This window comes from Magnolia sinica, chromosome 13, assembly GCF_029962835.1.
Source record: "Magnolia sinica isolate HGM2019 chromosome 13, MsV1, whole genome shotgun sequence".
In the NCBI taxonomy this organism is placed as follows: domain Eukaryota; kingdom Viridiplantae; phylum Streptophyta; class Magnoliopsida; order Magnoliales; family Magnoliaceae; genus Magnolia; species Magnolia sinica.
The window spans coordinates 15,623,460-15,646,997 of NC_080585.1; the positions used below are offsets into that span (position 1 = coordinate 15,623,460).

The 23,538-nt window shown below is 39.1% G+C and overlaps 1 protein-coding gene across 1 annotated transcript; it reads right to left on the bottom strand.

Moving 5' to 3' along the window:
- Window positions 1–880: 880 nt before the first annotated feature.
- LOC131224127 (kinesin-like protein KIN-14C) lies at window positions 881–23,466 on the bottom strand. The gene is made up of 22 exons (XM_058219677.1): window positions 23,385–23,466; window positions 23,158–23,280; window positions 22,900–23,057; window positions 22,678–22,791; window positions 21,050–21,329; window positions 17,079–17,206; window positions 16,872–16,955; window positions 16,637–16,714; window positions 16,426–16,518; window positions 16,267–16,296; window positions 10,262–10,603; window positions 10,099–10,180; window positions 9,402–9,497; window positions 9,132–9,311; window positions 7,634–7,740; window positions 7,347–7,525; window positions 6,923–7,087; window positions 6,591–6,844; window positions 5,896–6,059; window positions 5,007–5,548; window positions 2,731–2,843; window positions 881–1,291 (listed from the first exon to the last, which is right to left on the bottom strand). The coding sequence occupies exons 1-22, from the start codon at window positions 23,464–23,466 to the stop codon at window positions 1,224–1,226; spliced, it is 3,462 nt and encodes a 1,153-aa protein (XP_058075660.1). The 3' UTR covers window positions 881–1,223.
- Window positions 23,467–23,538: the final 72 nt, after the last annotated feature.

The window sequence follows — 23,538 nt, forward strand, 5'->3', positions numbered from 1 at the left end:
TGCCAGGGGGTAACAGAAGTTTTGTATTAGGATGATATTTGCTCCTACAGTTTTTCTGAGTGGTAATAACCCTATGAAGGGTTTCGATGGCATTTAAACACCCTGGTCAGCTCCAGGAAGGTTTCAAAACGGTGGACATTTTTGTTCCCACTGTTTTGTTGGTGTGGCACACATGAGTTTTGGATCTGCCTGATTTTTAGAATCCTGTCCTATTATGATTTTATTTTTTTTTTCAAAACAGATGGATGGAGTGGATATGTCACGGACATCTCTGTGGGCTCCACACAGCCCTGGGCACAGGTATATTGCTGTGCCGGAGTCACAGGCAGGCAATCCGCTTCCTGTATGGGCAAGGCATGGATCATTTTGTAAAAGTTGGCCATATGTAACTAATACAGCAATTGAGAGGAACAATAAGGTTGAGCATTGCTTATTTGCTGCCCTTCAAAATGGAGAATGGCACTGGCAAATTGGCACACGTGGCACATGCACCATAACATGCACAAGTAGTCTCTAGTTCTTTCACACAATTTTTCCTTGTTTTGATTGGGTTATTTGCATCCAATTACTTAAAACCATGGAAATTGGAGTTAGTAGCCAGTGCCACATGCTCAGATCAGAGATTGAAGGTTATTTCTAGCAAACAATTAAATCATTACCACATCAGTCGTGTCATTCTGAAATATTCAACTGATCCTTGAAAGCTACCCCTCGTTTATGAACGTTAGGAATTGGACGGCAAACCATGTGTTCAGGGAAGCTACCGTAGCAGCAGATATTTCTGCTGAGTCTGCTTGTAAGTCACCCCTCCATTCCTGATATGACTCTAGTGACAGAAGGGACAACTGCTATAGCTTACCTTAATTACCATACTCACACATTTAGGATAAGTTAATGCTTCTTTACTAATCCAAATCTAATACAACATATGCCAGGAATTACAAAGATACTCGGAAACCACCAGAATTCCACTGACAATGAAATGAATCCCACAGCCGATGCAATGCGTGGACCCTACCCTCTCTGAATCACCCGATGCATTACACAGCCCCATAAATACAAGCTATTTGTAACTTTTAAAAGATACATAAATTACATGCTCAAAGTTGCATGTTAGCTCCCGTTGATTTAACGGTACAACTCAGCAGCATAGTGTGACTCCGGAAACACACAAGTTGGTTATGGATGTCAGTACAAAAGTTGTTCCCGCTGATATGCCTCCTTTACTGCCATCGTTTTGAGGATTTGGTTGAAGAGCCGCTAGCTTGGCCAGGAGCACTTTTTCTCGAACCTGCAAGTTTGAAGACTGGTGATGAGGGCATCTCCTACCAACGACCGTCTCATTAAAATTTGAGGAATGATCCAGGGCTTGCCACACCAGATTCTGAGCCAAGTGAACCCTCTATTTTTTGTAGGATGGTTTTCATACATGGGGAGCACCTGAAAGGATCAGGTGTGCAAGCCCATAAACCTAGCAAGTGGCCATACCACATCGGACAACTATTAAATCAAAAGATCAGACAGTTGTGGCTTACATAAGGATCACTTGTCCCAAAACCCACCTAGTTTTCAAAGGCAGTATATTCTTCTCAGGAAGTTCTGCTCAGTCTGAAGCTTTTAGGTGTGGAATATAAATTTAACAGAGGGGTTGTTAGATCTAAAAATAGGAGCGCCATGTTTCTGTCAATGCTTGAAAAATCAAATGTTTTAAGACTCAGCGACTTGGACCGACTTGTTCAGTCCTTAGTCGAGTTTGTACCAGATGAGTGACAGGTGGGACCCATGGTTTGGTAATCCGGAACATCAGTTTGTTGATTCACATCGACGCATATTGAGACCGACCAAGTCCAAGTCTTAAAACCAGGGACACAATATGCCATGGATGACCTGTATTTTTTGTTTATTTATTTATTGATTGTTATTGTCATTGTTATTGTTTATTGTCATTGTTATCAAATCTTAAGGTAGCTTCCAATAATGGTTACTATATTTTTTGGTTAAATAATATGATAAAATTAAAATAGTAATTACAAAGTAAATTTGCTCTTTCATCCTTCTGAGACACTGATGATTGGTGCCCCTGGATTTATAAGTGTAGAGATCTTTTCCGTACGTACAAGAAACAAAGTGTTGATCTATAAATAATAATAATAATAAATAAATAAAAATAATTTTAAAAAAAAAAAAAAAAACAAACAAACTGTTGATCTCGGTAGTTGGAGGACATCCTGTTTCTAGAGAGATCTTGGACTCGAGTCCCACTGATAAACCGGTTAGAATCTGCCTACATAATGACCTTCATCATAACTTGTCCTAGCAATGCAGTGTTCAACCAAAAATGGAATATTATATATATATATAAACTCAGATTATCATGAATCCTGACAATACGACATTCCAGACCCATGCTAGGGCGTGTACTTATGGCCCTTGATAGAGTGGAATGGCAGAAAGGGGTATGTGTAGCCGACCCCAATTAGTTGGGATAAGGCTTAGATGATGATGTCAACGACTCAGATCAACAAAAAACCACAATGATTTGGTAGTCTGATGAAAAGATAACTGAATGTTACTATGGACTGAACAGGGAATGGGTTGAAAATGATAAAGCACCCCATCAACGCAGTGACCCAGACTGTCTTATAAGCATCTATGATCTTGGTCCGAGTATCCTTGATAGTACAAGCTTAAAAGTACCAAAAAGAAAAGAAATAATACAGAAGTACTTACTTGTTGAAGCCTTTGAAGAAAACCTTGGAGGTGGTTGTGTAAGTCCCGTTTGTGTCGGCTTTGGAGGGGGTCGAGGAATTCGCGATGGAAGTTTGGTCCTGCATCCAGTAGTTCTAAATTTTCATCATTCATCAAGACAGCAATTACCTATAGAGAGAGTAGCTCTGGCTTCACATCAAGAAAAAAATGAGTGAAGTTTTGCTGGAAAATGAATTGAGAATATCCAAGAATAAGAAGGCAATTCATCCTTTTTTCTTTTTCTTTTCCTTTTTTTTTTTTTTTTTGACAGGCGAAGGCAATTCATCTTATATAACCTGATGGGCGGGACTTGCCTGATTTTTTCTTATCCTCATTGAGGCAGCACCTTGTTCACTGCTCAAATGTCCCATGGACTTGCAAGTTTGGCACGTGCACTGACTGCAGCATGTAAAGGTGTGTGTGTGGCCAGCAAACTTCTATGCACTTGCGGGGTTGGCACGCACGCTGACTGCTGCATGTAAAGGTGTGTGTAGAGAGAGGGGGTTGCGGGCTAGCAAACCTTTATTAAAGAATAGAACCTACATATAATAGCATAGCAAGCAATATAACCTAATATATTCGGTTATTGTGGTGGAATCATGGCAGCATGCTGGGAGAAGTGGAGACTGGACAACTAGGGTAGGATTTAAGGGGTACAATGAATATAAGGCTCCTGCTAAGAATCAAAATTCCTAGTAATACTTGAGAAATGATACAAATTTATTAAAATTCCTGCTTCAGTTAATTACCCAAAGAAGAAATCTGTGTGAGCAAATGCACCCAAAGATTTAAGAGTACGAAAATACTCATGTTTTATGCGTGCTCTCTGCCAGTTTTGCAACTTCAGGGAATAGGGGGGGGAGGAGTGCAGGGCTAGCACACCTCTATTAAAGAATAGTACATATATAAAATAGCATAGCAAGCAATATAAACTAATCTATTCAGTTATTGGAATCAGGGCAGCATGCTGGGAGAAGTGGAGACTGGACAACTAGGGTAGGATTTAAGGGGTACAACGAATATAAGCCTCCTGCTAAGAATCAAATTCCTTATAATATTTAAGAAATGATAGGAAATTATTAAAATTCCCACTTCAGTTAATTACCCAAATAAGAAATCTGTGTAAGTAAATGCATTGATGAGGGCATCACTTCATGTACACCACTGCGTACGTATCAGAGGAGGCGGGCCGCACCAATTTCCATGTGGCTGGGCGAGTATCCATGATTGTGCTAAAGACCCCATGTGCATGTGCGAGCATCTGAAAGACCCCACATTGGGAAGATGCACATGGGTTGCTTTATGAAGTGATCCAGACCGTTGGATCGAAGGGACATGACGATCAGGTTGTTGGATCATATGATCGGGCCATTGATCGTGGATCTTCCACACTAGTTTTCTTAGATTTTATCAGCATTATAGAATTTAGTTTTGTTTATGTTATGTTAGGATATCATTTTGAGTGTTTTAGTTGATTTTAGTTAGACTAGGGTCATTTTCGTCAAAATTCACAAAACAGGATCTTAATTGTAATTTTTCAACTTTCTTAAAGCTATAAAAAGAAGGTGGGTGCATGACCCTCTCCCTCATTAGGTTTTTGTGATTTTTAAAATTTAAAAAATAAATAAAAATAAATAAAAATAAAAAGCTCTTGCTTTCTTCTTCCATCTTCAAGGGATTTGAAGATACTTCCATATGATTTGGAAGGGACATTGGTGTGAAGTTAATCTTCATCAACGGAAGTGCGATGTCTTCATCTATCCCACACCTTCATCTCTTTTCCCCTCCATCCAGGTATTCTCTCCAGGTTCTTCATTCTCCCATTCTAGATCTTCATCTTCTTCTAAACTTCACTTTCTCATACCCATCAATAATCCAAACCCTAACCCGACTTCCTATATATTTCAATCTCTTTAACCCTAATTCCTATATATCTCAATCTCTTTAACCCTAATTCATCCCATGTTGTATTAGGCCCTCTACCATAAAATACACTATACCCTATGCTAATTGGATGTCCCTACACCCATTAGATCCTAGTTTTCTTTTATTTAATGATCTTGTATGACAATGTTGGTAACTTAGGCTAGGATTATGCATGTTCTTTTTTTTTCATGATATATCTGTGGTGTTAAGGCAATGCTTGTGTCTTTTTTTTGTTAATTGTCTTAATTTTGTTATTGATCTCACAAGTTATTTGGTTTATGCATTGGTCATGTATCATGCACCCAAAGCCTTAAGAATATGAAAGTACTCACGTTTTATCCATGCTCTCCGCCGGTTTTGCAACTTCAGGGAATAGGGTGAACTCGACGACACTGCCTATTGAGCCATCAGTTTCTGTTCCCATGGAAAGCCCACCATCTGATATGTCACTTAATCTCTCCTCGGAATCGCCATCACCGAAGCCCAAGAGCTCAACATCTTCAGAAAAATCCTGACCTGCGTACCCTACAGCGAGCCTTGATTGGCGCAAAAATTCCTTTTGGTGCCTAAAGTCTTCTTGAGACTGCTGAGAACTAGCCTCAGACTGCCTATCACTGTACTCGGAGCAGTTGTCTAGGTCAGAGCCCGCTTTGTCAGAGGACGCTGCTGCTCTTCCACTTGATAGTTTTCGGCTTCGGTTTGAGGGCCTACCTCCCAGGGAAAGCCTACCAGGGGAGGAGGGTGCCCTCCTCAGTGAGTTTGGGCCACGCTTTTCACTAAATATATTGGGGGACTGAGTTCTATTATCCTTGAGCAGTTGCAACCGTTCGATTTCCTCATCTTTGTTTGCAATTATGTCCTTAAGGGATGTCACCTGCATGGTCAAAGAGCATTTAGAAAATACTTATCAAATGAGCTCGGTCAGAGATAAAATAATGGAGGGCAGATTGAGATGATTCAGCCATGTAAAACAGAGACTGGAGACGGCTAAAGTGAAGAGAGAACATTGATTAGGGCTGAAGGATGCAAAATGCATTTATCAGTAATTCCTGAAATCACTTGAAATCCAAAACCACCAAATTGTCTCCGCTTAAAATTCCCATAAGAATTTTTCCATGCTCTGTAAATATTAAAGCATTTATAGTAGTTAACAAGAAGATGGGGTCTATTTTTCTGGGAAGCAGAATATCCAAACCATGAAGGAATGATCGGAGAAAGTACCTGTTCCATTAATTCTCTAACATCCTTGCCCTCTTTGTTGCTCCGTGCAGCACCTAGCTCAACTCCAGAAACTCTCTCAGCAAACTTCAAGGTACTTATTGTCTCAGAATATGAGTCTACATCTGGATTGAGCTGAACAAACATGAGGGTCTTTGCCTGGCCACCTGCATAGTGAAAAGAATATGGAAATGTTCTGGACATAGAATGGGAACAAGAACAAATGCTAACAAGATTCAAGCGAAGGCTGGTTCAAGAAAACACTCCCATTGGACATGCCAATATGGCACACGTGTGGAAGATCTGGGCCACGCACGAAATGCAACCCTCCATGAACATGTCATAGCCCAAAAATCAGGCTAGTCAATTCATCAGGCAGTCACACATGTTTGTTCAATACAGAACCTTCGTACCTTTTCAACCATTTCTCACACACTTGCAGCTGACTCGACCAATAACCCAATCAGACTTTTGGGCCAGGTCACGTTCAGGTGGGACCTACTTAATGAATGAGGCAATCTTGCAAACCTGTGCCACATGGATGTGTGCCATGAATCCCTTCTTCAATTCACTACGTGCATCTCCTAAACATCTCTTTAGTAAAAGATGAAAGAGCAGACCTTTAACACCTCAATGATTCTGCAAAGCTATCTGGGGTATGTCTTTATAATAGAAAATTAAAATTTCGAAGTAAATACCTAGAGAACTCTGAAGAACTTGAGTTAGTTTACTGTTTCTGTATGGTACATGAGGGCTCTTTTGTGCCAGAGCAAAGATGACATCTCCAAGCGCAGACAGTGATTTGTTGATATGTTGTGCTTCCCTAAGCCTGTCTCCTGTTGCTTCAGAGCGATCAACTCTTTCACTTCCAGCAAGATCTACCAAATGAAGGGAGCCACGCAATGCAGTGCCAGTCTCCAAGTCCACACCCCGAACGTGGACTGTGAGAATACTGTCCACATAGATCTTGTAAGAAATATAACAAACAATTATCTAAGGTCATCAAATACAAAAGATAAGGGGATAAAACCTGTGGGACCGGCTGCTTCTTTCATTAAGAGCAGTGGCACCTACAGCCCTGTTCATCTGTCCAATTTGCATTAATTCCAGTACGTCTGCAGTTGAGTTGACAGGATGCATACTGGCATCAGGGACAGCAAGCCCATTGGGTTGAGAGGTACTCCAAATCCCAAGTGTGTGCAAGTCAAAGGGAACAAAATTGAGATGCTATGTAATAACAAATTAACAAAACTACAATATAGCTCCAAAATGAATTAAGAAACGAGAAAGCAGAAATGGATCTGTGCAAACACATCACCAGTTCTGCAGAAAATGTAAAGAGTCAGTAAAGTTCGAAATTCCAGGCACAGGTGAAAATTTCAAATTGTTCCCAGAAACCATAAAACACTATTATTAAACAGAGCACAAATCATAAAATTTTAATAGCAGGATATCTCTTGTGTGAACCGTCACTTGTGAGTAAATCACGCACTTGCTCATTATATATTTCAACCATTTGAACTCCAACTTCATACATAAAAGTGTTTCTCCTATTCCGAGAAATGTGGAAAAGATCATTCAGCGCTCGGTAGTTGACCCCCCAGTCATCTTTTGATGATGCATCAGGCCCACTCTGTAAAATTTTGAAACACAATCAGATGCATTGTAGAACATCACTCAAACAAAGAAGCCACTAACGCATATGCAGGTACAGAATGTGAAATAGCAAAAGAGTGCATACCATAGTGTATGTTTTCCCAGAACCAGTTTGACCATAGGCGAAGATACATACATTGTAGCCATCAAGAACAGATCGTATCAATGGCTGGGTGTCTAAAAATACCTCCTCTGTCAATATTATTAAAAAGTAAAAGCATGAGAAAAATGATAAAACGGTTTCCTAGAAGTAACTCATTAATCGAGTACCAAAAAACAGGTATTAAATATGTCTGTCTGTGTACACAAATTTAAAATAGAAGTTTGTGTGAACTACAAAAAAATTATATATATATATATATATATATATATATATATATATATATATAAAATCAGATTAGCAGAATCATGTACTATAAATATGTTGGAGCCTAACAAGATCAAACATCTAATATGACCTATTCAATAACGTTAGTGCAAAAAAGTTGTGACAAAACAGAAATATCAACTACAATTTAGTATAATTGGAGCAACTTTCATCAGCTTTTACGATGCAAAGTGATAATGGTTGCATGTTCTGGTTTCTTCTCCTCCTTTGAGAAAATAGGCAAAATGGTACAGGGATGGAAAACCAGTGATAGCTTCCTCATGATGATGCTTCAGTGACAGCTTCCATATGATTATGCTTTCAATGAAAGATTATGCTTCATTTATTTAGATTCTTTCTTTGCTACTTTGCAGTTGTAATGGAGATCCCCTCCATCCCTGTTAACCAACCCAAACCCACTGTGTCTTATTGTTCATTTTGCCATGCTGTTCAAACTTATATTTTCTTTCTTTCTTTTTAGAACGACAACACAGTTGTTCATACTGTCAATTCAGAAGCATAATTCAGTTGAAACAGTAGTGTGAATTGGATGGACATGCTCCCATTTCCAGGGAAGTGCTCACAGTTAGAATCTAGCTTCTAGAACATAAGCGAGCGATCCTGTTTTCAACAAATGATAGAAATTTTAATGGAGGTTTGAGATATTTTTGAGAAATAAAGGTGAACAAACAAGTTTGGAAAATTCCAACTGGCACTAGAATATATACAAAAGAAACTGCATATGACTAAAACACAACTTAGTGAATTGGCATGAAGAATCCACTGATACTATACCAAGCTAAGAGATCAACTAATGAGGAGCAACAATCTTATCAAAACTTTTAAAAATAAAGATTATAATAGCATATTGGAGTCATTGTGTCCATACTAACCAATATTATCAATACCAGGCTTTTTTTCTATTTCTTTTTCTTTGTTTTGAAAGGCTCAATACCAAGCTATATCGTATATGGAAAACTATGAACTAATGAAGTAGCAGCATTCAAGACATGCAAGATGATTTAATGAAGCCATTCTAGGTGTTTTATTCCCAAGCATTCATTTTCTTTCATTGGATCTGGTGCACTAATGTTGGCATGATCACAGCCAAGTTTTGAGATGCTTTATTCCATATTGCCCATTAAAATACAAAATAAGATGGAATTGATGAATCACTCAGAGTCACAAAAAAAGGAAAACTTTTGAAGATGCAAACCTTGAGAAACCATAGGACCAAAGACTTTATTAAACTTAAACATCCGGTGGCCATCTTTTCCTTGCTTGGAGGGATTCGTAACAAACAACTCTCCATTCTCACCAATATACTCTATCGTTGTCAGCTTTCCGGTTTGACCAGGAAGGAATGGCCTTATCCGACAGTATACTCTAATGTTCCCTATCCATGAAAGACCATCCAGAAATAAGCCAAAAACATAGGGAGATTGGTAACTTGGCAATATAATGTTATTATGCTATAACGTAGCACCTTTTAAGTCTTGAACTTCATTATACAGCCTACGATTTTCAGCTAGGACCATATGATAATTTTCAGCCGCATCTATTAGTCCTTTAAGTTTTGTCCCTGCACAAGGTAGAGGTGGCAGAAAGTAAGAAAAAAAAAATGAGGCATGAATGCACAGTCTATTATTAGCACTTTGTCTTTAAGCAAATGACCAATTTGCCTTTATCTCATAGGCAACTAGTTGGAGACGGTTGTGGGCACCACAATGCATGTCATCCACCCAGTCCAACAAACTGACCCCACTATGAAAATGGGGCATCCCAAAAATGAGGCAGATCCAACCATCACATGAATTTGAAGGTTTTGGGCGATTGTTGACTACTTTCTATGGTGCAGCTCACCTAATCATTGGATCGGCTTGATTTTTTTGGGCATACCATTTTTATGTTGGAGTAGACTTGCTGGATGGGTTGGATGCCATACATACACCACAGTGGGCACCACACTATATAACGTCTTTGTACCCAATTACGGATATTTTGGTCATTTGGTACAGATTCCTCTAACACCTAATGGAGGGGAAATATCTGCACTAATAAAAAACAGAGGAGAGGTAATTGTCATATGTATGTACACACACACAAACACACGTGCGCGCGTGCGCGCACTCACACCAATAAAAGCTTCAAATGGTAAAAGAAACATGTATATCTTTTCTTACCCAAGCTGTTAAATTCTTCCCGCCAGCCCTTTTGTGTACTTATAACTTCCTTCTTGATGGACTTCGAAGCCACCCTCAGTTCCTAAATGGTTTTGCAAGTTCAATTACCTTAGTTTAGATATAACAACCAAAACAATTGAGAATATGGTTAGTCATGGCATACCCGCAGAGCCTGGAACTGGAAACCTATGAAATTTTGGTAAATGTGCTCTTTCTTGTTCAAATGTTGGATTTTCGACTCTGAGATTGCCTGTAGTTCTTTGGCCTTGTTCCTTGACTCTGTCAGAAGGTTCTCAACTTCCTTTAACCTCTCCTCCAATGCCACTTTAGCTTCCTTAGCTTGTGTTTCAAACTGTAAGCATTGTTCTTCATATGCTTTTTTTGTTATTTCTAATTCTTCCTTCTGTGCTAAAATTACGAGATCGCTGTTTTCCTTCTCCTTCATCAATCTAACAACATCTCCCTCCCCAAGTTTCTTCCTCTCTTCCATTTTGGCCTTCTCAGTCTACAATGAACCAATACCCATAACAAAAGCTGAAATGGATGCAATCTCAAAACAAACAAATACAAATCAAATTACATGTCAAGTAACAACCTAAAGCCAATATGAATTGAATTTTGGAAGCATTGCCTCGTGACATTGAGTTAATGCTTAACAAACACTTGCAAGTCAATTCATCTATTTTCTACCTATATTTTATGGCGTTCCATACTTGGATAAAAAAGGATCCATATACTTAGGCAACCAGGTAAACAGTCGCTAAAAGGATAACCACTACGGATTGACACGAAGTACCGAAAGGGGAACAAGGCAAATTACGAAAATTCAGAATATTTAACTGTTCATTGCCAGTGAAACTGTCACTTTTCATAGTATAAAAATTTGTCTTGAAAAAGAACCATATTTTTTCCTAAAGAGTACTAGGAAAATAGGCCTAGTTAGCAAAACATGCATATTTCCGAAATGACAAGAGGTAAAGGGTAGCCCCCTCTTTTGGATGCTTTATATCTAGCAAGCTGGTGTTATTTTAGCATGTCCACATGTATGAGATGCATGCTTAGACAGGATATCAGTAGTAGTGTATATTTGTTAGAAATGCATCCGAGCAAGACATAGGGATGGCAGAAATTACTAGATTCTTTTGTAAGGCTCTTTGATTCGTAGTAAGACTTAGAGTATACCTGGTAATTTTCCCTTATAGTGCAGTTACTGCAGAAAAAACAACCTAAAATATCATCTTCCACCTTAATCTTGTTCTTCTCTCACTTCCTTACATCCCACAAAACCCTAGCCATTCCCCACCCCCAAAACCTATCTCCCTGTCTCAATCTCCTTCGCTTTCCCTCTCTCCATCTTTCCATAACCCAACATACAAATACCATCTTCCTCAATCTTGTTCTCCTTTCTCTTCCTCACATCCTGCAAAACCTAGCCATTTTCATCAACAAAAACACATCTCCCCCAATGTCTTCCTATTTCCCTCTCTGCCCATCTCTCTCCATCAACCTAACCTAAAAATACCATCTTCCCCTGCAATCTCCTTATCTTCCTCTATCTGTTTCAACCAACCTATCAATTTTTAAAGGTGATCTTATTATTAGGAGAGAAATTAGAGATGCAACAAGTGCAAAAACAGCACAGACCAAGAAAAGGAAAGAATGGACACAACCCAACACTAGTAAACTACAAGAACTAGAAAAATGCAAAGACAAAGGCATCAGCCCAATCTTTTGTCATCAATCACAGGCTCGATCTAGCAGTGCCCTCTTTTGCGAGCTGATAAGCCTTGGCATTGGGCATGCTTGAATGCTACCTGATGCTTACAGTATGTTCCGAGCCTTATCAATCAAATCTGCAACGTTACATGCACAAATGCCAAAGATGGCCCAACCAATAGCCAAGAACAGATTGAATTGAGCCAAGATCCTGACCCTACGAAGGAGCAGCAGCCTCAACCTCATTAGAATCAGAGCCTCCTTTTGTACCAGAAAATTCAATGAGCAGCACACTATTATGGCACCCCAACAATGCCTCAAAGACCCACGGAACTGAAGAAACTGCCATTGAAACTGATTTTGAAGCATGGCATGGCATGATATTTGGGTGGGGGGTCCCGGGAAAGATGGAAAGGTGCTTTGGCAGCTTGTTATTGTCGCAGTCTTATGGGGTATTTGGGAGGGAAAGGAACGGGCGTTGTTTTCAAAATACAAGCTCGTCAGAGAAGGAGGTTGTTAGGAAGGTCAAGTTTAACGTCAGAAGCTGGGCCTCTAATGTGGAGGAGGTGAGATCTGCCTCCCTTCTCTCCTTTTTGGTTTAGTTGCTTTGGTTGTATTCTTTCCCCACATTGCTTTTTTTGGCTTGGTGGGTTAGCTAATAAAAATTGTTGTCATCTCTCAAAGAATAAAAAAGGATTTTGAAGCCTCTGGGAGGTGGATGCATCTGTTTGAATGACAAGATATAACCCTTTTTTCCTACCACGAAGCACTACATTCCAATTAGAGGATAAGGAAGAGGTCAGAATGGATCTGAAGCCAGCGTCTGATCTAGACCACTGAAAAAGCAATCTAAAGATGTGTGAAACAACTGCTTTGGGGGGAGCTGCTTCGCCCTCAAATACTATAGTATTTCGCTCCTACAATGCCCTAAGAGTGACAAGGCAGACTAATTTCAACAACATGCAACCAATGGGACCCCATGCTCAAGCAGGCCAACCAGAAATAAGATTGGAAACAGAGTCCGGGAAAACCCACGACATCCTAAAGCACACATATCACACCCTTCCAGCCACTAAAACACTGAATGAAAAGATCATTAATAGATTCTTCATCTCTGTAGCATGGCATGCGCTTATTACAGATGATGAGCCCACGTCTTTGCAAATTGTAGTAGTTAGGATCTTACCCAATGTGGCCAGCCAGGCAAAAACGTTGACCTTGAGGGGGGGCTACTCAATTCCAGATCTTTGACACAACAGAGGGATCATTGACAAAGCCCTAACAGAGAGCCACCGAAAGGGACTTTTGACCGAAAGCTTCTCGTCAAAAGTAAGGCACCATATTCTCCAACCGATACCTGTAATCGGAGTGTAAACTGATTGCAATGTATTAAGACTTAAGCAGCCAGACAAAAGAGCCTCATCGTCTTTCATGTTCTATGGGAAGTGATGACCACACTATGGAAACATTGACTAACCAAAGCACTATTTTATTTGAAATAAGATAAACCTCTCAAAACTCTCAGCTAGCGCAAACGCACCACACCAAATGTCTTCCCAAAATTAATACCTAGTAATGCCTGCCCACTCTGAATCTAAATAAGCTTGAGCAAAAATCATGAGCCCAAGTGATGGATCTCCAAATGTAGGACCCCAATCTCATCGAGGCAAGAACAATATCCCACCCGTCCACGTCTACTCCATATTTGAGCTTCAGACATCCCTTAGCAAAGACTGCTCTCCTTTCCCCAAACAGCATTGCCACTTCCCAAGAAAGCTAGATTCATCACCCTGATGTTTCAAATGCCCAAACCACCATGTCTAAGGTTTGCAGACATCCTCGGATTTTACCAAATGGAATTTATGGGCCTCATTAGGAAACTCTTCTGTGTATACTGTGTGGGCTGCCACTTTAACCGAATACCGACAAAAATCCAAAGCATATAGGCTAGGAGACTGGATAGAACTGCTTTAATGAGAGTAATTCTCCTTCCTGTCAACGACAGTTTACCTTTCAAAGTCATCAGCTTCTTCCCATACCTTCAAGTGATAGCATCCCGGCAATTGCTCCACATTCAACCCAGTACAATAGAAATACCTGGATGTGTCACCAACTCACCGCAAATTGAGCAACTCTACACCCAATGATGGTAGCAATCTCTACCTCAGCAATGGGATCCATATTTATGCCAGAAACGAAGCACTTGAGCAAATTAACATGAAGCCCTGACACCACACCAAAGCAAGTAAGAGTGCCCCTGAGCATTCGAGCTTCGCTAGGCGAGCCATTTCCAAATAACAATGTATGTTGGCATACCAAACCCCTAACACCGACCTATTATTTTATGAGTACACATCTAAACTTAAGAACTTGGGTTCCATGTAATTCTAGTGTTGTCATCCAAAAAACAATAACCTGACTTCCCGGAAGTCTTTTTCCTATAACCTAACTTACGAGGATCTCATCTTCCCCTTCTAACCAGACTTTCAAGCATCCAAACAAAGTGTTAGTTTGCTATGGGGACTTTGGATGAAAAAGACTAGGATAATTTTTTATAAGAAGGCCATCTCCATAGAAGCAAAAGTCAAGTATTTTGTCAATGATTGCTAGTTGGGCACTCTCTTCTTTGAGTTCAGAGGTCTCTTATTTGAGGATATTATGCATAAGTGGAGCATCCAGTGTGGTGTAACTTTTGCCCATTTCGCCACTTCTAGACTCTAGTGTAGGATTTATTTATTTATTTATTTGAAGGATAATAGATAATGGATATGTTTTATCAAAAGGTTGCTTGAAAACAACAAAAAATACAAGATATATTACAACCCAAAAGGGAGCACGGCATTACATTCCAAACAAAGAAGAAACATAAAAGACATTAACATATTGAATCCTAGAAGCCCATTCTATTACATCCTCTTTGCTTTCCACAAACCCTGTTTGTTGAGAAACCATTGACTGTTGCGAACTTGTGTTCCCTCAAATGTGCCAAAGCATGGCACGCATGATTAACCTCCAAGCCACTAACTTGTCCTCAGCAAGTAAAACATCATGCACATCCATAACAGCTCGACTACTGACAATGGCATCACCCAGTCTATGCCAAAGGTTTGCAAAATGGTGGCCACACAAGTAGCGCAAACGGGCAATGTATGAAGAGGTGATCTATCGATTCTGCATTGCCCATACATACTAGACAAACTCTGGGGAGAATCATAGATCTTTTCTGAAGATTGTCTACAGTTAAGATACGTTTCGCCGCTTCTATTGTGGTTATTTTATTATTTGAGTTTCTTGTAGCATCCAGTAGTTCCTTGGGTCATGAGAGGGTCACCGCTGCTGGATGTTTTCTCATTTTCTGTGTTTTTCCTTTTTCCCATATAATAAATCTTGTCACATTTCGAGGAAAAAAAAAATCCAGTGGAGGTATCCTATAGCAATAGTTGGGGACTTGTAGGAAACCTCCATTTTAGTAACTGTGTATAGACATATTTTGTCACATTTTAGTAACTGTATATAATAAATCTTTTGTCACATTCGAGAAAAAAAAAAAATCCAGTGGAGGTATCCTATAGCAATACTTGGGGAATTGTAGGAAACCTCCATTTTAGTAACTGTGTATGGACATATTAGCATAATGTGAGAGGTTTTCTACAGCACATCCTAAAGTAGCATGCGGAATAGCAAACCCCCTTTTATTTGTGCAGGCAGGAACACAGGCAAATATGGAATGTGTGTGCAAGATCAAAATTTTCTAGCAAGTGGGCCATGCTGTTAAGATCTTCTTGCCTAAAAATCAGGCCATTACTCATCACAGATGAGCCACAGCATACAAAGCAAATGGACTGCCAGAGAAAATAAAAATAAAAACCGTTAGTTTACTTTCTACATCGTGGCCCGCCCAAGGAGTGAAATGGCCTAATTTTTTAGGCAAAAAAATAAATAAAATCTAACTTTGCTTCTAACCAGATGGAAAGATGACATAGGTCTCAAATTTGCACGTGTTCCTGCAGGGTTTGATAATTCCAGGCACTGTGTTGAGACAATACAACAAACTTCCAGTTTTAGTAACTGCATAAAGATCCTACAAAATTGCAACATGGGGGAGTGGGGTATTTTCACCATGGCAAGTGTAGTTTGGTTGGTCATGCAAAAGTCCGGAAAAAAATCCATGATTTATATATATATCTTAAAATTAGTTTTCACTTTTAATAGTAGCATATAGATTTAAATGCAAACTGCTTCCATGCAAAAGAGACGCATGCATCAAAACTGAAGCCAATTCAATACAAGAGATATAGCAAGCACAAGAGAAAGGAAGCAATAAGAGAAGATTGTGCTAGGCTTACTTAGAAGAGCATGATAAACAAATTGCTTGGAAATCAAAATGTCAAAGTGGAATCTTGCCCTAGCATGTATATGCACAAACAGTCGGTTCACAGATTAGAATCGAACCTTCATTTGCTGAAGCTGGTCCATAACAATCTGTAAATAAAAAACATGAAGAGTGTTTCAAATAAATTGAGCAAATATTGGTAGAAAGAATTAGTTTACAAATACCGATGAAACTGAACCTTGTCCCTTCAGGATTATATATTACTCAACAATACTTACCTGGGTTTCCTCACTTGTGCCAGTGGCAAGTGTTTCAAGTACTCTAATTCTTGATTGATATTTTTCTTCACGCACTTTAAAGAGATTATTTCGCTGTAGATATGCATCCATAAGGAAATTAATAAGAAGCAACAGAACATTCTGCAGTACATTGCCTTTCAAATAAAAAATAAAAAATCTGCAGATGAATTGAGTCACATATGCAACTTACATGTCTTATATGCTCAGATTGAGTTGAAATCCGCCGCTCAATCTCTTGCACGACTATTCTCAATAGGCGCGCTACACGCTGAGAGAAAATAAAAGAGAAACAATGAACTGTTGTCTCCCATACAGATCCAAAAGATCGCTAACGTTTGCCTTATGAATAGAAGATAAAGGATAACATTCAATCAATGTAAGAATGTTTTATTACTAAACATCCATGCAGTCTCTCACTAATTTACCGGAGGTATTTCCCCATTCTTCCTTTCGATGCTTTCATCTAGAATCCCATTCACAATGTTCAGAAGTGTTTGAGTTGAGGCATTCTGCATGAATGATATGCTTTAAAAAAAATCAGAAAAAAAAAAAAAAAAAAAAAAAAAAAAAAGAGAGGATAGCAACATAGACACGCTTAGGCCCAACCACTATAAGTGAATTCAAGAGTTTACATCTAAACTATTCAACTTCATCATTTCTGAAATCTTATCTGCAGGAAGATCTGAATAACACCCTTGCTTCAGTTGAAAAACTTCATGGAACTTCTGTCCACCATCTTGTAACAATGGAGGTGACATGTCTACAGAAAAAAGAAGAAGAAGAAGAAGGTCAGCTACTTGAATGATAGGAAGCAGCATTTTGAAATAGACGAAACAGAAATTAATGCTGCACAGCTGCCAGTGACACTTCTACAGAAAACCTAAAAAAATAAGGGTTAAAGCAAACTCATGGCTGATCTTTAATCAATATGGACAGTTGGATTCCCCAATTCTTTAATCAAGACCTTGTATGGGCTTGATTTACAACTCATGGCCTATCTTTAATCGACCAGCTTGTAGGGCCCATCTGTGACCCATCAGATAGATGGGGGCCTGGAACTCTATTGTATGAAGCTGCTTCATTACAACTACCAGGGAATCGCACGAAGCTCAGGTGAACAACAGATGCTGCTGTTGAAATTTTCGCGTAAGATCTAAGTTGTTCTAACATGTGGACACTACCTCTTAACAGGCACTGGCCCAAAAATCAAGCAAAGTTGGACAATATGTGGGCATTGATCGCACACATATGTCTGGGTTACACAAAATTGGTCCCAAATGAAAGTCTATTGAGTTTGCTTTCAAATGAGCCCAAAATTTTACAATTCTGATGTCATTTGAGTTGGTCATTGACAATTATTCATGGGAAGCACGTATGATTGCAACGGGATTCGGGGACATCTTAGTGTTTTTTAATAGTTTGTTGAAATAAATGGTTACAATTAAAAGAAATAGACCGTTATGATTATGTTTCTTTTTTAAAATAACACGAGAAATTTATCAGTGAAGCCAAGAAAGCAAGGATACATAACAAAATTCATTAAGGCATCGGATGAGAGTCACCTATACAAATGGAATATCTGTGGGCCCCCCTTCCTCAGCCATAGAATCAGCAATACAAGTTACCTCCCTAAGGACAAGATGATCCCAACCAGCCCAGAGAAAGAGAATTTGATGTTGCCACGCTCATCCTTTAGTGTTACCACAATACCAGCCAGACTTCCCCTAGATTATTCATGGAGCTCCCATACACGTTGAGCTTCCAGAAACCCACGGAGGCAAAGCTCCTTCCAACAAGAGTAATCAATGGTCCCCTGTCCAAGCTACGAACCCCAAGGAATACTTCCCAAGAACAGCCCCAATTAGCTAAACAGCTAGTGAGTGAGACTGGAAGCACTAGTCTGAAGCATGATTCGAAGCTGGAGCAGCAAATTAGTAGAATGTTTGTACAACTAAGCTCCATAGGGTTTTCAATGTGGTGTGACTCTACCTTTTTTTTTCCTTTTGATCATTCTATTTTCTAACTCTTTAAAAAATAAAAAATTTAAAAAAAAAAAATTGGCATACTCTTATTAGAGGCTTTGATGTTCTAATTGGTAAGTAATCTATGCTAGTTCATTTCTTTGAAGTTGTGCCATGTCAGGATGTAGAATCCCCTTTCGCTGAGACTTGACCCCTACATTTAGCCTGGTTTGGAACTCTAGATTTGCTCTGTGCTCGCCCAAAACTTATTGCAAGTACCCACCACTGGACTCATAGAGCAATCACTTCACAGAGGCCTGCATGCCAGAGAAGAGTTGGGGGTAGCATGCATAGTTAATTGTTATTTTCACCCTTTGAGCTCAACCTAATCAACAATAGTGCCCACAAAATCAAGACAATTGGCCCCAACTTGTCTTTCCTCTTTTGATTTTATGCACTTTTTTTTAAGATAACGAATTTGATTAAACACGAGACTCAAATTACAGCAAACAAGAAAAAAGAGGGAAGCAAGGAAGCCGAGACAGCGACCCAGCTAAACAACTAAGAAATCCAAATTAGAACCCTTAATGAGTTTGGGGGCGGAAACAGTCCATCGCAAACCAGCAATCTGACTCTAAGGGAGATACTATCCACCGGCTTTTTGGTGTTATTGAAAAACCTAGCATTCCTTTCCTCCCAAACCACCCACCAAATAGCTAGTAAAGACATTCTGCAGAGGATCTTCTTGTGGTTTAGAAAACTCACGCATGCCAAGCAAGCAAGCATCAATTCACCAAGTTCGGAGTGGTCCACCAGATTTGGAAGCGGCCCAAGATATCCTTCTTGATTTTATGCATGGTGCAGACGAAAGTGCATTGTGAATGCTTACTTGGACATGCATACTCATTTTTCATATTTGTCACACGAATATTGCACAAAATGCTCCCACGTGCGCATATTCTCCAACGATGGGGTAATACACATGATGGAATACAATTTTCACATGGAAACAAGGTTTGAAATGGGTGTGTCACATAATGTTTCATTCACCACCAATACTGTTACGTATCACCATATATCAGGCTGTTTTGAGCCAATATGGGGCCAATTGACCCATATTGTTCATGGATGATACCAGCACATATCGCCCAATAAGTGCCGGTTTCGGGCGAATTCTTTAAACCTTGCACAGAACGCCTTTTATGGAGGTTAATTAACATGTGCCGTGTGCCCTTACCCTAGTTTCTCTAATCTCAATAAAGCTTAACTATTTATCAAAGAAAAATAATCCTTTGGAAGATTGATGGTGATGCGTCTTTTCTTTGTCCAAGTCATAATAAGATAATGTATACTATGAATATTTATTACCAGCAAATAACTAGACCTATAACCAGATTTCACATTCTGCCATCTTATTCATAACATACCGCATACTTATGACAGTATTTTGAAGCCATAAATTTAATTTAAAGGTTGATATAAGTTATATAACCCAACTGAACCAAACAATCGAAGAAACAAATCATTAGAAATCCATTTTCACTACAACTAAAGAATATGACGAGTAATAAATCGATCTAGGAGAATTTGAAGACTAAAGAGGCAAAAGAGAAGGAAGAAGGGTTAAGGTGATTCATTGTGGTAGACATATTTATTGTCACGTATTCCCTCAACTACTTTTCACATGCTAAACAGCATACAAATGACACGAAATGGGTCATGTTTGAAAGCCTATTAAGTTAGCTTTCCTACAAGCCCATGACCATGCAATGATAATACAAGTGGGTGTGTTATGAGTTATGACTATTAACTACCACATCATCATAGCCTCGTCCCAGCTATTTGGGTTCAGCTTTGCCTATCTTGTTTAAAAGTGAACTCTTACAACTGCTTGGTGAAAGTTCAATGACTAGCCACCTGATGATCATGACCCCTCCTCTACCCAAGCTTGGACCGGCTGGTCAGATCACAACCAAGCAAAGTTGAAAAAATGTACAACCAATCAATGCAAAACTCAAATGAGAGGGCGTGAAGATTGAAATACAAAGTACCTTTTGTAAAAGCTATATAATGGCGACTGGATTTTGGAATAGCTGTCGTTATTAGTATTTTGTCAATTGATGGCTGTGATTAGAACTAATGAATATTGGGATTCTATCATGATCTCTTTTGCCTTGGAGAAAGTATACATACATCAAGAAAGTCTTCTACAATAGGAGAATGAAGAATTAAATTTTTGTTAATACTTCTACTTTGGGAAGTGATTCCTCAACTCCATTTGCAATTCTCAAAATCGCTGTGTGAGATGTTAACCAAGGCTAACCAGATCAAGTACATAGGTTAAATATGTGCTTCTGACATTCAATGATGTTCTTTTCATTCAGGACCCTAGTTCCCCTGCATTATGCATGGTCATATGTAGTTATTTACAAAGACATTGTGCAAGTTGGATCATGTATAACTAAACTAGAAAATGTCTAAAAATAAGCTACTAATTATTTTATCCAGAATTTTCATTTTCTCTAGTATTTCCCATTCCATTCTATTATCTTTTTTAATGGAATCCCATTCTATTATCTTCAATTACTAAGTTGTATACTATGACTTGAATTCAGTTTTCCGAGTAACAACCACAGTTGTACCTGAAAATGCATCATTCAAAGAAACCCGCTGGAATTTTGATTCTGGAAAAATCGCCCCCCTTTCTTCTCCTGATAGAGTATTATGTGCACAGGCTGATTGATCCCCTTGGACTCCATCCATGCCCTCCAAATTTCCAACTTCAGGAAGTTTCCACCTCTTCCTCGACTGGATTCCACATTTTGCAGAACTGTTTGCATCATGAATATTATCTTCTCTGAGGTTGAAGTTTGAGAGTTTCTTGAGAGTCAAAAGGCACTCCACAACTGCTGTCATAGACCCCTGCACAATTAACCTACGTAACAGTGAGCATGAGAGAGAGAGAGAGAGAGAGAGAGAGAGGCCAAGGTTCAAAATATCGTTGAACATATCATATTGCTGAATGAATTTACCCTGACAGATTCCGGTACACCATGATACCTTCCAACATTGTGATATTGAATCCCACTAAAATTATTTCAGGAATGTATTGATGATAAATTCTGATGCCATGGGTTTGAATTGGAATATATCAATGACAAAAACCAATAGAAAGGACACATTGTGATACAGTCATTTGTATGGTACCACTGCAGAAAAAATTTATTGTGGTATATTCATGACAAAAATACTTCCAATATTTTGAAGCGGAACGTTGGTAAAAGTTTCAATGCTTATGTGGAATAGAAGAAAATAAAATAAATAATTCACGACTCAGCACCACCATCACCGTCATCATCATCTAAGCCTTATCCCAATTACTTGGGGTCGGCTCCATGAATCCTATTCCACCACTCCATTCTATCAAGGGCCATACCTTTAGTTAGAAGATAGGTCATCAAGTCTTTTCTTACTACCTGCATCCATGTCCTTCTAGGCCTTCCCCTTGCCCTTTTAGAGGCTTCAACTTGTACTAACTCACTCCTAACCAGCATAGTTCTTGGTCTCCATTGCACATTATATAACCACCTAAGTCTTCTTTCCCTCATCTTATGTCTATAGGTATTGCTCCTAAGTTCCCTCGAATGCATTTATTTCTAATTCCATCCTTCCTCGTCTTGCCACTCATCCATCTCAACATCCTCATTTCATCTATACTCATCCTCTAAACATGTTTTTCCTCAAATGCCTAATATTTTGTCCCATAAAGCATGGCTGGTCATATAGCTATCACAACCGATGCATCCATATCTCTAAGGATTAAACCTCTTTGTACATGGAGTTCCTTTAGGACCTGCTTGATTTGTTGTAATGTAAAGGAAATGCAAGAAAATGAGCAATGACTACAAATAACTTTACCCGTCTCCTTACATCAGCTGCATTTTGCAATGACAGCATTTTTCCAACGTTTTATTTATCCATGGGAAAATCGCAATGATGGCCTTTTTACATTACTTCAATGTCACATCATGTTCAAAATAAACTAATGTGGCTATTTGATTGGATATTTTTACCATAATTACATGGAAAAGAGTGATGATTACAAATTACCTGTCTCGTTAAAACAACTGCATTTGACCGGCCATTTCCTTGTTTGATTTGGCCGTGGTAAATTTGTAATGATGACATAATTCCTTCAATTTACAAGGAATTACAGCAAATCAAACAGACCTTTAATGGAAGAAAAATGTTAGGGAAAAAGTATGTATACCTGCTCTAGGTCTGATGCTTCAAATTTTGGTAACCCCATTTCATCGATAGCTGAAAGAAACTTTTGGACATTCTCCAAGCGCTGCCCGGAAGAAACAAATGAACCACCTCGACTCTACCATTTAAAAAAAAAAAAAATGTAAATGACAATTCATATATGCAAAAATAAATTCCAACCCGAAATGAGGATGACTCCATGAAGAGCCAATGTAAAGAACTCAACCTCAGGTACAGAGCCAGGGCTGAGCTGGTTCAAAATGCTACATAATACAGTCCCATCAATCAAGCATGCTCTTAGTTCTTCTTCGGAAGCTTCAGAAGGCATTATTAAGTGAGGAAACATACACTTCAACCACCCTAGCACATTTGCTACCCGCTTAGCTGTAGAACAAACTGACAAAATCGTAGATCAACTGTTTGCAAAAACAGAAAAAGAGAAGGATAAAGTCAAAATAAAAAATAAAATAAAAAGCTTTCCTACCATAGTCGACCTCAAGGTCAGTATTTTCCTCTGCACTAAAGCCATTGAATTCCCCGTCTTCTTTTGTGTATTCTTCCGGCCGTGAACTCATTGTGCTATCTTCAGAACGAGGCGTTCCGCTTCAGGCCTCCAATTTCAAGACCGTGAAAAAAGTAGCGAAAGCCACAGGCTTCTCTGAAAGGAGATGAGTTATCTCCTCCTACAAGAACAAAACCTCCGCAACCTACCACACCCAGGCATCTTTCGAGCAATGCAGCATTGCCTAGATCTTTTCAACCTGACAGCTCCGTCAAAAAATCCTTCCCGCATATCGATTTTTTTCAACGAAAAGAAGCTGTCTTTTAAGCCATTTTTTTTCAGATTACAACCATTTGCAATGCT